Source organism: Lepisosteus oculatus, chromosome 10, assembly GCF_040954835.1.
Source record: "Lepisosteus oculatus isolate fLepOcu1 chromosome 10, fLepOcu1.hap2, whole genome shotgun sequence".
Lineage (NCBI taxonomy): Eukaryota > Metazoa > Chordata > Actinopteri > Semionotiformes > Lepisosteidae > Lepisosteus > Lepisosteus oculatus.
In genome coordinates, this window is record NC_090705.1 from 7,491,935 (window position 1) to 7,505,524 (window position 13,590).

Here is a 13,590-nt window from a genome sequence, read left to right on the forward strand (position 1 = left end):
TCTGAATGTTCTCTTCTGAATTAAGATGGGTTTCTCTTTGAAATGTATAAACTAGTAGAGGCTTATATTTTAGATAATATACATCTGAAAGTTTAAATCTTAATCTTCTTAAGCTTTGTAAACAGCAGCAAATCACTGCTGGTTTAAGAACTGAAGTTTTTAGCACTTGGTGGTCAGATTCAAATAACATTAAGCAGGACAAGAAAGCTTATTAAAGTTAATTTAGAGAACCCATTATTGCCTTAAGCCTCATTTTTTTCCTTCTATTTTTTCTAGGCTATGTTATTATTGTTGTAGCAAACCAGTACACAAAACAACAAAAATTCTGTTTTAAACTGTATGTAGCATGATGTCTGAGGGACTGCAAAAAGGCAACAAACTTTTGTCTATCATCACACATGCATTGCTGTGCTAAAGTCATAGAAACCCTAGAGACAATACGGATTAATAGTTTATATATGTTATGTCCAATTCACGGATGTTATTAACATCACCAATTGACATCGCAGACTGAATGAGGAGAAACTAGGCTTATTACTGTACAATCTGTCATTCTCATTGCTTAAAATCTTCAAAACCCACTTCACAGTAACTTCAGGTCATCTATACATGAGCAGGCAATATGAATTGTTGTAGCAACTAATCCCCAACTTTTACTATTCTCATATTCTCTCTATACATCTTTTAATGTTGAAAAGCTAATGTTATACTGCAAGGTACTGATCTGTTAGGATTAACCGTTAGTTTAAAACATAAAAGGCTAAATTATTCCAGAGAGCTGCTATAGAATTGTGATTCTGTGTCAACAAGGAAAGACATTGAGGAAAAACAGCACAGCAAAGCAAAATGTCTTAAGACTTTTGCAACACAGTGCACATATACAGTATATGGAGTTGCTTAAGCTAGCAAAAGTTAAATTCAATATTAATAGTTTGTAATGATTTACAGGAAGGAGGTTGTGTTCTTCTGAACTGCACAAAAGCTGCATGTCTCACATTTATGAAATACAGGAAAAACACACATTTCAGAGTCCTATCTGAAGTTGAACTGCAGAATGTTTTGCAAAATGAGCACACAGTATGATCTGTAATTTTAGACAATGACTGATATGGAAGCATCAACCCATGAATTTCTAAGGTGTATGAAAATATTTATTTTTTTTACAAAGCAGATTTTTGGAAGACCACATTATAAAAAATATAAGATATAAATTTATAAAACTTGAAAAATAAGATCAAAGACACTCTGAGGTTCTCAGATTATGTTTTGGCTACTGTTATGTGTAGAAAAAAATCTATTTAATAAGAGATCTACCTATTACAGGTCTTTAAGGTTTTCATTGTGTATTGAAAATTGACAGTCTTTACTAAAGCTGTTTCTGGAAGCAGGAATCAATCATGCTAACTGCCCTTAGTTCAATAATGCAGGAAAGTGGTTGGAAATATTGTCAGACATTTACAGCAGTAAAATCATTATATCCACTTTTTCCAAACAATTTACTGAGTTTTTGTTTCTTATTTCCTCATGGGGTTTTGAAGAGGGGAAAGAAGAGATGAGATAAGACGTTATTGATCCCGAAGGGAAATCGAGCCATTACAGCAGCCCAGCCCCCCAAAAAACAAGGCAGACATCAGAACAGAAAATTAAAATAACTACAGCATTAGAGTAATTAAAATGTATATAGAATACAAAAATAAAATAGAGTCAGGAAAAAAAATTGGTGTGTGCAAAATATGCTAATAGTCACTGTAATACAATAAAAGATGTCCATATTGCACATAGGTTTACAGTGACTATTAGCATATTTTGCACACACCTGTTTTTTCCTGTTTTATTTTTGTATCCCATATACTTTTTAATTACTCTAATGCTGTAGTTATTTTCATTTTAATTTTAATAAAGAAAACAGACCAGGAGGACTCTCTGCAGCCCTCTAGAGTCAGTCTCTCTATTACCTGTTACTCAATACCCTCTTGTACGTGAACGAATATCTCCAAGCAATTCTTCCATCTGTTACAGACAGAGGAACAGGAGCGGTAGATCAGAGCTGATCTGTCACACCCTCTGTTCTGGAGTTTTGTAACGCAATCTAATGTAGATTGACTTGTGACTTATAAAGTCCTTGAGATGGAAAGCCCGCCAGTGGGTTTATAACACTGAAAGATCGTGGCAAGACTTGGATTTCAGCCTGTAAGCCATGTTCTTATTGTTCTTAGCCACCATTCTGTCCAGGAATCTCTTGGCTTTCCTGGGAAGACTCTCCCTCCTCTTATTGCGAGCCATCCGCCTCTCGTTGGCCTCCTTACTGTCCCTCCTAAGCCGAACCTGTCGCACGATCCCTTCGAACATCTCTCGGACATTGTGCTGCACTGCCGCCGAAGTCTCGATGAACTTACAGTCGAATACTACTGCGCAGGCTCTGCCCTCTGCAAAAAAATATCCAAGTAAATGTAAGTGTCACCTTCAACAAGAATAAAACAGAACCAAACACTTTCAACTCCTGATATAACTATTAGGTATGAGATGCAGGTTATGATTTATGTACAGCTTTAGGTACAGTAATTATACTGTCTTAATCATTCATTATCAGTTCTCTGCAGCACAGAACCAAATTACCTATTGCTTAGTGTTCTGTTGAATAATTACATTTCAAAGTTATCTTCTTATTTAGCCAGATTTTAATTATTAAAATGTGTATGCAGGCATATGGCACCAGTATGTGACATTTCCATACAGAGAATACATAGAGATTTCAGTTTTTACTCTTATGGGACTCCTAAAGACTATTATTGATCTGTTTTTTTTTTTGCAAAAGCTAGTTTGGGTGCAAATCTCATTTCTCCTCTCCGCCACAAGCGCTCACCGTCGAAAACAAAATAAAACCTCTGCGTTAAGTTTGGGTCTCGTTCTGTCATATTGCTCCATAAATTTATCGTATGACGTTATTTTATCATCTTACGGCATCAGAGGTATTTATTAAAGTTCACAGGGTCTTGCTGTGATTACACGCTCCTTCTAAAAAAACATCAACCCCCTTTAGGGGATTTCAAAATGTTACAGGGAGAGACCTTACCTGCCACTGAGACCTCTCTGCACCGCACAAGGTCGCTCTTGTTGCCCACTAAAATGATGGGGATGTCTTCCATCTGCCTCGCTCTGCGCAGCTGGATTCGCAGCTCAGAAGCTCTCTCGAAGCTGGAGCGGTCGGTAATTGAGTACACGATGAGGTACGCGTCTCCCACCTGCATGCACTGTTCCTGACTCCAGCTGCCCCTGTCCTGCAGAAGCACAGCACAGACGTTCAGAAACAGCAAGACTCCGAGCGATCAGAAAACATGGATTTAATGGTTTGTTTTTAAAGTTTTAAAATGGCCAAAACTGAAGCTTTCGCTTTCGCATACTACTCTTGTAAAAACGATACAAAGGAAAATAACTCATTTATGCATGATAAAATAGACGGTATATAAAATGGGCAAGATGCAAATAACAATGCTTAAAAAAAACACCTGCACATCACACAGTGAAAATAGCATGGGTAGGATATATCGTATTTTATGTTATATGCTATGCTTTATTATCTTACCTGAGTGTCCCAGGTGTCCAATAAAATGATTGTCGCACATTCGCCGTCCACTGTCAGCGTTTGTTCATATGTGTCTTCTATAAATAACAAAAAGACGTTAAAACGGTTTACGTGGGTCCGTGCGTTCAAGTTATACGAATAAAGCTGTAAAATATTTAATCTCCTTCACACACAAAAAATATGTCAAAAATAAAATAATAGGGTGTTGTTCACATATAAGATCGACTGGCTTGTTTAAAACGAACGTGAATAATTTAATAACCCCGCACCCGTTTAAAGATACAAGCCCCATTGCACGGGAAAACAACGCTGATAAAAACAATGACCTCCGCTCAGGTCGCAGTCGCTGTCCATGCTGTCCTGGGCGCCCGTGAAAATGCCGGCGAGCGCCGACTTCCCGACTCCGTCCTCGCCGATGAGCACCACTCTGAACAGGCTGGCGCAGGAGTCGGTGGAGATGACCGAGTCCGAGGAGTCCGACGACCAGCTGCCCCTGCACGACTCGCCGGCGCTGGTGTAGGACTTGGAGCGGCAGACGCCGGATTGAAGCGCCGAGCTCTTGCTGAGGAGATGCTTGCCGTCGGTGGAGATACTCCAGCGGTGCTGCTGGGGCTGCAGACAGCCACTGCTGTGTCTCATGGTTACGTGAAGGGTCATCTTTCTGAAGCACGGGGGGAAAGCAACGGAATTACAAAAATATGGAATAAAAGAGTTTCTTAATGCATTTTTTCCCGTAAAAAAAAAAGATGTAATGTCTTTGAAAAAATAACACTCCACATTGTTGATCACTGAATTTACCTTCTACAGCCATGTCATCTCTTTGCAACTTTAAATCTTAAAAACAAGGAGACGTGCACGCACCCCTCAGAAGCCTTGATTTTTATTAATTAAAAATGTATCAAAATTACTCACTGTTAGAGAATAACAATAAGAATGTCTATAAAACAAAAAATAACCATGATCGCTGCAATAAAAACGTATAATTAAAACTGTGTCTAAGCTGTAAGATTTCCCAAATACAAAGTTCTTTAAGCATCTAAACCCGGTTATTAACTCGAAGATGCAATACAAAATACTGGAACAAAACATGCAGAATAGAATAATAATTGCATTGTAGTTTCCTTTACTTTTTTCCCCCAAAATAAAAACATATCTTACATTATCCAGTTAGGAGCAGCGCAAACTCCAGAACCACTTGATTGTTCGACGGTGTTTCTGCCTGGGTTTCGTGATCTGTGCGCTGGGCTGTAAATCCCAGTAGATTCTCTGCTTCCCACTAATGTGCTTTCAGCTCTTTGGGTTTATATATAGTAGTAGGGGTCAAAGACGAGGGCTTTTCCGTGACGTCATTCTCCCTTCGCTTACCAGCCAGACAACAGTGAAACAAAGACGGAGAGGGTTTCCTCTAGTCTTGTGGATGAACTTGGAATTTCGCCTAGAACATACTGTTGCTGTTACTTGAAAGGGTGGCTACGATACGACAAACGTCTATCGCTCGAAAGCACGACGACATTCCATTATCTATGGAATTTTTTTTTAGATTCACATTCGGATTGGCCCAAATAAATATCCATTCCCAGTGCTTGTCGCTGTAGGCCATACATAAATCCGAGCTAGAATACCACTGACAAAACACTCATTTTCATGCAGAAATAGAAGTAGCTTTAGTGCTAATAAGCTGTAAGACAATCTTATAGAGTTTGTCACATATGTGTCACAGGATGAAGAACAGGACAATATTTCCTAACACTGAGCCATAATATCACATCACCAGATTTATTTACTCAACTCCAGTACCTGGAAACAGGGCAGTTAGGATTTGGAAGTTCAAGGCAAAAGATCCCAGGATAAAGTATGAGATGCAATTTACGACTAAATAACCGCATGTGTTATTGACAGGTTTAGGCAATTATACGGTCCTAACCATTCATCCATCCATCTGTTTCTACCTCTTCAATCCAGAGTCACTAGAAAATGTATTAACTGCTGGACTATTCGTTTCTAACGTGTAATTCCACAGCCCCTAAACTAAAGTGTGACCAAATTAATTATATACTGACTTAACTTCTCTTAAGTTATGCACGCCATGTTAATGTAGCACTCTCGGGGTTAACGTGGGTATGCGCCCTCGCCGCTGCCGCCTCGGGTCAGCCCCCCACCGCTGGGGACTCGAACCCGGGCCGCCGGCATGACTCAACAGGGACCCAGGCAGTTGAGGCAAAGGGAAATCTCCCCTCAGCCCGACAGCTGCGGTCCCTGCTTTTCACAGGGAAGGGTGGTAACGTCACCGCGCTGGTAAGCCGGTCTCGCACGACCTGCAATGTCGGCCGTATGCGTTACACTAACTTAACTACCACCCAGCCATCCATCCTACTTCGGATCGCTTTATCCAAGACAGGGTTGTAGGGGGAGTCAGCGCCTATCCCAGAAGCATCCGGGAAAGCACAAGGCAAACAGTGGTGGTCGTGGGAGATTCTATTCTCCTACAGTGCAGAAACACTGCAAGAGAGATACGTACCTTACATGTACAGGAGCTGGGGACTCTGAAGGAGCAAGGGACTATACCCTGTGATTATCTTCGTCCAACGAGCAGACAGAACGAGCAGGTGCAGACCCAGTGACTGCAGCTCCTGGGGAGGATGTTGAAAAATGTACCTATCAAAGTAAACGTAAGCATTTAGGTTGACACATTGCTTTCCATTAGCCAGTGTGCGGAAGCAATACAAAGGACGTACAGAAGACACATAGGGTATATAGTTCAATCAAGGAATGCCATGTTAAAATGGAACAATTAGCAAGACCTTGTACGAAGATCTTGTACAAGTTTGGCCACCGTGTTTTAAAAAAGCCATTGCTTATGTGGAATCAGTCTGAAGTACAGATCTACAGTATCTTACACTCACAAGCTGAAAGAACTGAATATATTTTGTGTCAAATTTATTTTGTGAGAGAAGTCCATCAGGCTTTATTTCTATTTATACGAACATTTCTTGTATTGTTGGTAGAGACAAATAATAGTTGTATGTAAGGTTTTGTCAATGCATTTTTTTGGTAAAATGTGATCATGTTTATCATATTGGTTTTATTTTTAGTTTGCCTTTTTTAAATATAACTTGGTAAAGGTGTGACTTCAGTTACCCCGAGTCTCTTTTTTCAAACACAAGGATGGCAAGAGAAAAATGTCTTCGTCTTTATCATTTTTAAAAATACACAATGTGCCTGAAATTACATTTTAAAAATGACTAAATGATTTAGAATATATTTCTTTTGATGTATTTTACTTTTGTTGTCCCATAATGACATAATGTTTTAAGATTTTTCATTTAGCCAGTGTGCCAATTACTTAATCACAAATACCTCACTGCAAAGGGGTTGGTCATCTTTGGCTATTTCTGTCTGGAACCATAATCAAGAGATCACTCTAGAGTAAGCTGGTTATATTAAGGTCCTTAAATGTTAATTAAGGTGATTAGTTTGAGATTGAGTTGAATAAGACATGTATTAAAAGACTTTCTAAATAGATGATACATTAAGCTATTTCCACTAGCGGGTAGGTCACTTTGGGTTATGCTGAATCTGGTCCAAAAAACATCTTAACCTGGAGGTCAGTTCATTATTTTGTTAACAGTTGCATGCTGTCAAACGGGGAGAAATGTTTAGATTAAGAACAATGAATTGTGTTTCAACAGTATTCATGACAGTTCTCTTTTAAATTATCTAGTATGTTTTGAAACAACAGATCTAGTGTTTTTTACCTCCATCTTGCTGAAAAGCAGTTTTTGAAATTATTTTTTGGGAATTTGTCAGCTGTCACTGTACATTTTGGGGTTGAAGGTACAAGGATAAACTCTGAAGTGTCTGCATGGCTGAAACTATACTCGTGACAAAACATACAGATGTCATCCAGAAATGGAAGACTTTTCTGAATAATGTGCATTAAAATAAAAACAAATATGAAAGGAAATATGAAAGGAATGAAAGTAAAATTAACAACTCACCACTGGCTACTACATAGACTGACAGATCATCGTTTACGTTGCTTTATTAACATTCATTTAAGCTGCTAGTGTAAGTGGCTTTTCATTGGAAAACATGACCAGCAATGAATTATTGAAAATGGAATATGGGATATCATAGATTAAATGAGAGTAATACCCAGCCGAATCATTTATTGTATCCTAACAAACAGCCACACCCAGGGGAGAGCTCATCGATTGCTGTGGACAAATGAACTGCAATTAACACTTGCCTCTCTTTGAAGCTTCTTAGCGAAAGGTGATACAAGTTAAAAAAGCGAATGCATTTTTCAAACGCTGTCAAGAGAAAATAAAATCCATGCATGCTGTCAGAATGCATTCAGCACCTCGTGTGGCACAAGCTTCAGCCTATTTCCTGGCACTGATAAATCAGATTAAACCGGCGGAGACTTTTAAAATAGGCCATGGCTGGAGGCCACAGCTGAAATAAGAGACAATTCGAATATGAGGAAACCTATAAGCTACCGTAGCACCAAGGTGGAGGTATGGAAAAGGTGCTGTGCTTCAGAAAGGAAATTGTAACCAGTGCTTCCATTAAAAGAAAAAAAAAATACAGGTTTAGTTTAACTACAAAAACCAATGCAAAATTATAAAAAAACACCTTTTTTTCCTAGTGGGGAACAAGACAGTGAAAAAATTCACATAATTTCAAGCTCATCTCAGTTATTCCCCACCTTAAATTTGAATTTTGTGTAGCATGCGAGCCTTAGCCAAGTGTCTGCCCAGCGTGGATCGTATCCCCAGAATCAACACTACAGTCTCTGAATGAAATACACCATGTACTGCATACATACTGTACACTACACCAACTGCTGCCAACCAGCTGTTATGATACTAGATTTTATAATAAATATTTTCCTGTACTTAATCGGTTTTTGAAATTGCAGCCCTAAAACTACTACAGTATGTTCCTGCAGCACAGTGAAAGGAGATCTGTGAAATGACAGGTGATGTCTCAACTCCGCAGACTATCGATTTGCGGTTATCTTATTTCAGTCACTTTTACAGTGGTCTCTCCCCCAGAGAAAATATATCAAGGTTTCCATTAGGCTACCATTCTCCACAATGGACAGTAAATTCAGGTGCAGTCAGAGAAGTTGAAGACCTTGGCAATTAAATAGTATTGTGTCAGTAGGACCGCGATGGGAATCTATGAGTCTTTAAGTAGGTCTAAGGATGGGGGTTGTGTAGGTTTTCTTCCTTACTGTTAAGTGGATTGTTATTGTTAATTGTGGAAATTGAAACTGAAGAATCACTTTTGGCATCTTCGGTACTATTTTATATGCATAAACATGTTATATACTACAACAACCGGGACCTGAACTGTTATAGCGTGTAAGCCCTGTAACATCGTATTTTAACAAAAAAGACAAATGAACCCAAATGTTTATTTGCCATTGAAATATCTGTGAAAAAACATATTTAAATGGTTTTAACAAGTCTCTGGAGAGCCATATTTGAAAGATATTACAGATGGCTGCTTTCTATTAGATAATATTCTATCATATTTTTTACCCGTTAGAGATACAGTAGGCACTCACAGAGGTGACCCATCCTGAGGCTCAGTCTTTTAGACGAATGTGTTAAGCATTTGACACATTTGTTTAGAAGTGGTATTTTAATAGACAGGCCAGCTCTTTTTATGTACCAAAACCAATATCACAATGTGTTGCTAGCGAAAGTCTGAAAGAAGAACTTCAATTGAAAAATCACACTTTTGTTCCACCAATGGTCTCAGTTGTGAGCATTACTGTAGAGCTTTTTCTACGATTTGGATGAGCAATTATTATAGTACCAGTTTATTTCCCTTCAAATGGGAAATAAAGTCTTGCTTCATTACAGTGTTTTTCCCACTACACAACAAACATGACAAACAGACATGCTTTCAGTTAACAAAACAAACAAAACAAAACAAAAATAATTTTCCCCTTCTATGTGAGGACCCGAGCAGTCTGCTAAAGTGGTATTGCAGAACATGAGACACAGAGTAGTTCTAGATATAGAGTAATGCATTTGGCTGGTTTATGTTTTCTGTGTGGCCTTTAAGCCTTATTTTGCTTTCAAGATGGCTTAGCTAGAGACAAAGAGATCTAAATATAATTTTATCCAAAGCTCTGAATAATTCTTTTTAAGCTTAGTTCATACTGACTTAATGCAAAAGAACTATATAAATCCATCAGTGTAATGGATAGGTTTTGCCACTTTACTGGAATCCAGAGAAACAATTGAAATCTGCACTTTGCCTTGTAGCCGTGTGATGTACTAAACTGCACACTGCACAAAGGATGAGTTCATAATTTCAGTAGTGGCTTGTTTGTTATTCTTTGGGGATGCTTTTACTTTACCACCCGAGAGACGTTTTTGAAAACAGCAATGAAGGAAAAGTGCCACTTACTTCAGGCTCTACACATTTTGCAAGAACCATGAACCAGAGGACAGAAATGGAAACGAAGGGGAACTGATCTAAAACTGTGAGCAGGAGGCACTTCTTCATGCAAGGGGTTGGTAGGAGTTGATAGAAGCTGATACCCTGACTTCTTTTAAGTAGCAGGATGGGACTTTATGATCACTTAGCTATTAGTTAAGTGACTAATAGCTAGTTAGTTAAGTATCCAAACTAAAGAGGCTGAATTGGCCTCTTCTCATTTGCACACTTACTGTGCTTTCTTATGTTCAATGTTTTTTTCATCTGAAATGAATTAAAATAACAGATATTGGTCCCAATGTATACTGAAATAAGTTACTTGAACTACAGCCATATATACCATGGTTATAAGATACATATTTAGCATGATCAGCTCAGTTCCGGGTCCTAAAGGAAAAAAGATCCGCCTCTATCTTAAGTGAGGATGTAATTGGGCACAGTCCCCCCCATGCTAGCCCTTAAACCCCTTCCTTAACTCATTTCGCCCTGACTTGACCATATGGTATTTTTTGTTAAGGTTTGCCAAAAGTCCTACAATGTGTGCATTTGACGATTTGAAAGAAAGAAAATAACATTTGCCTCGATGAAACATTAATTTGGGCTGGATTAAAAGTTTGTTTTCTCTCCTCTCTCAGCTCTGAGCTGCTTTAGAAGGCCTGTCAGTGAATATTTCTTCTACCAGAGTATTACTGAGGGGCCAGATGGGAATATAGTGCACCTCCCAAGAGGATGCTCTCCAAATCCTCTCTGTGGAAATCCTTTACAGAGCCACCACCAAACCATTCACACTTTTTAATGCTGCAGTATCTCCTTCCCGGCCTGTGCAGCTAATGCAGTACGATCATCTGCCTTGGGACTATCATCTAATCTGCCAGAACATGAGGTACCATGTGATGATTGCCTTCATGATCCTACACAGATAATACATTGAGCAATTAGGGTCACAGAAAGCCATGGCAGCCTACTGCAAAAATAAATCTTTATCATGCGATGATAAGTTTACCCGGATTTGCTTTATGATAAATATGTATAAGGATTAATATTTTTAAGGAGATACAGAGTGATACTCAGCACACAGGTGGCAGCATCCATCCAGATCTTGCAGTGCACTGCCCCCTACTGTTCTCCATATCACACTCTCTCCACAGGCCCTTTACGAGCTGACCACCCCCTGGACTCACGCTGTGCCACTCTTCCCCTGTCTGCAGCAGTGCAATAAACTTCAACGTTCCTGTCAGATCCCGTTTTAAAGCCTTAAAATAAGACTTACCGATCCATCTTTGCCTGAAGGAAACTTTCTGTGAACCAGACCTGAAAATGATGCCATCTGTTATGAAACACTAGAATGCCTTATGCATTCTGTAACTGTTGGCCTCATGTTCCCTTTCCTTAAAAGTGCAAGAATAGACAGTAGTTTCCTCTGGAATGATAAAAACAGTTTTACAAGAAAATTAATTCAGGAACAAGTGGCCCCATTTACTAAACGTCCATAAGCAAAGTTGATTAAAGTACGTTATTACCCCAACCCATCAACTCTGAGTTACATAAAAACACCTTACCTTAAAACTATGATATATAGAATAGGATCACTTTATTGGCCATATACAGTTTCTTGTATTAGGAATTTATCTTTTCGCATACCCCAACTTACTCTCCATAAGACACACAGATGGGGAGAGAAGCTTAAGGTCAGAGCGCACGGTCAGTCATTTATATGGTGCCCCTGGAGCAGCTGGGGTTAAGGGCCTTGCTCAGGGGCCCAACGAAGTAGGATTCCTCTGCCATTCACGGGATATGAACCAGCAACCTTCCAGCCACAGGTGCAGATCCTTAGCCACAGAGCCACCGCATGATTTATATATATATTACATTAAAAAAAACTTTCAATGTATGCAAAATCTTTAAGAGCATAGCTCTCTGAATTTCAGACTTCAACAATCAAAACGAGTTTCCTCTTTCAGCTTTTCAGCATGGAATTAATCCACTTGTTCCTTCCTATTAACATTCCTTTCCTTGTTCCTGTGCCTTAGTGTCTCCTGGCTCTTGATCGGGTGAGCCAATCTCATTGTCTTGGATCTCAGCTTGACCTGGAGAATGTAAACCAAGTGGCTAATCCTCTGAAAGTCAGCAGTGATGTAGTCAGTGTCATTTAAGGCTGCCACATTTTCAGCATGAACTGTGTGAGATGACAGCACTGTTACCACGTTGCAGCCTGATTTAATCAGATCTCAGAAGCTAAGAAAGCTTTGTCCTGGGAGTGATGGAAAAACCAGGTTGCTTCTGCACTGGTCCTCCAGGACCAGAATGTCCAAACAAAAGGGCAGTATAGTTGCAAGGGACACTATGCTGTAGGAGGTACTGTTTTTAGATAGTCATTAAAAATCCCTAGCACCAATTGCAAGAGTAGGGGTGTTAACCCTGGTACCCAGGCTAAATTCCACCTTTGGTCTTCACAATCTGGCCTCAGTAAACTAATTAAGTTTATGAATGACATCGTCTAATGACGATGAAACCATGTACAGCAGGGAGGGGAGTATGTTGGTGTCATGGTTTGCTTAGAACTTGGAAATGGTGGTTAATTTCAGGAAACATTCTTCAACATCTCTCTCCCTGGTAATCCAGTTACAGCCAGTGATGTGGCTGAGAGTGTGGTGGAGCCCTTTACGTTTTTGGGAATTATGATTTCTAATACCCTTAAAGTTCTTCATAACAGATTAATTCTCAAATTGCAGGCACTTTGTATGCAGGGAAATGTGTGCATTTGGATTGAGAAATGGATAATAAATAGGAAATGGAAAGTACAGATAAAGGGAAAATGTTTAAGGTGTTGAGGTAATTAGTGGAGTACCACAGGGACCAGTACTGGGACCACCACTCTCTTTAATTTATATCAGTGATCTAGATTCTAATGCAGGTAGTAAACTAGTCAAGTTTGTAAATGATACCAGATCAGGAGGATTAGATAACACTGTAGAAGCAGCAGATGAAATTAAAAAAAAATGAATTTATGGCATAAATCTAGCAGATTATGTTTTTAATTACATTAACTACATTAATTATTTAATGTAGACCAGTGCAGGATCTTGCAAGCAGGTAGTAAAAACATAACTGTTAGCCAGCAGCAATATTACCCTGCAGTTCAAAACTGGCAACCCACTGAAGCCCAGCACCCATGAGACTGGTCAGTACCTGGATAGGGGACCTCATGGGGAAAAAATGGTTGTTGCTGCAAGAGGTGTTAGTTGGGCCAGTAGGGGGCGCTCTCCATGCAGTCTGTGTGAGTCCTAATACCCCAGTATAGCGACAGGGACATTATGCTGTAAAACGGAGCTGTCCTTTGGATGAAATGTAAAACTGAGGTCCTCTGTGGTCATTAAAAATCCCAGGGTGTCTCTTGAAAAGAGTAGGGGTGTTACCCCAGCATCTTGGCCAAAGTTCCTGCTGGCTTTTACCAATCACGACCTCCTAATAATCCCCATCTATGAACTGGCTTCATCACTCTGTTCTCCTCCCCACTTACAGCTGATGGGTGGTGACTGTACTAT

At 39.4% G+C, this 13,590-nt stretch overlaps 1 protein-coding gene across 1 annotated transcript; it reads right to left on the reverse strand.

Moving 5' to 3' along the window:
• Nucleotides 1–1,129: 1,129 nt before the first annotated feature.
• Nucleotides 1,130–4,878, reverse strand: gem (GTP binding protein overexpressed in skeletal muscle). Its single transcript, XM_006635993.3, has 5 exons — nt 4,742–4,878; nt 3,910–4,244; nt 3,584–3,660; nt 3,074–3,278; nt 1,130–2,426 (listed from the first exon to the last, which is right to left on the reverse strand). The coding sequence occupies exons 2-5, from the start codon at nt 4,238–4,240 to the stop codon at nt 2,149–2,151; spliced, it is 891 nt and encodes a 296-aa protein (XP_006636056.1). The 5' UTR covers nt 4,241–4,244; nt 4,742–4,878; the 3' UTR covers nt 1,130–2,148.
• Between the last annotated feature and the right edge of the window lie 8,712 nt (nt 4,879–13,590).

What these genes read in the sequence shown, in the direction of transcription:
- gem (XM_006635993.3), bottom strand. Translation starts at nt 4,240, where the DNA reads ATGACCCTTCACGTAACCATGAGACACAGCAGTGGCTGTCTGCAGCCC. An exon ending in CGACTGCGACCTGAGCGGAG is followed by an intron (nt 3,661 to 3,909) that starts GTCATTGTTTTT and finishes TGTTATTTATAG; the next exon opens with AAGACACATATGAACAAACG. An exon ending in TGGACACCTGGGACACTCAG is followed by an intron (nt 3,279 to 3,583) that starts GTAAGATAATAA and finishes GTGCTTCTGCAG; the next exon opens with GACAGGGGCAGCTGGAGTCA.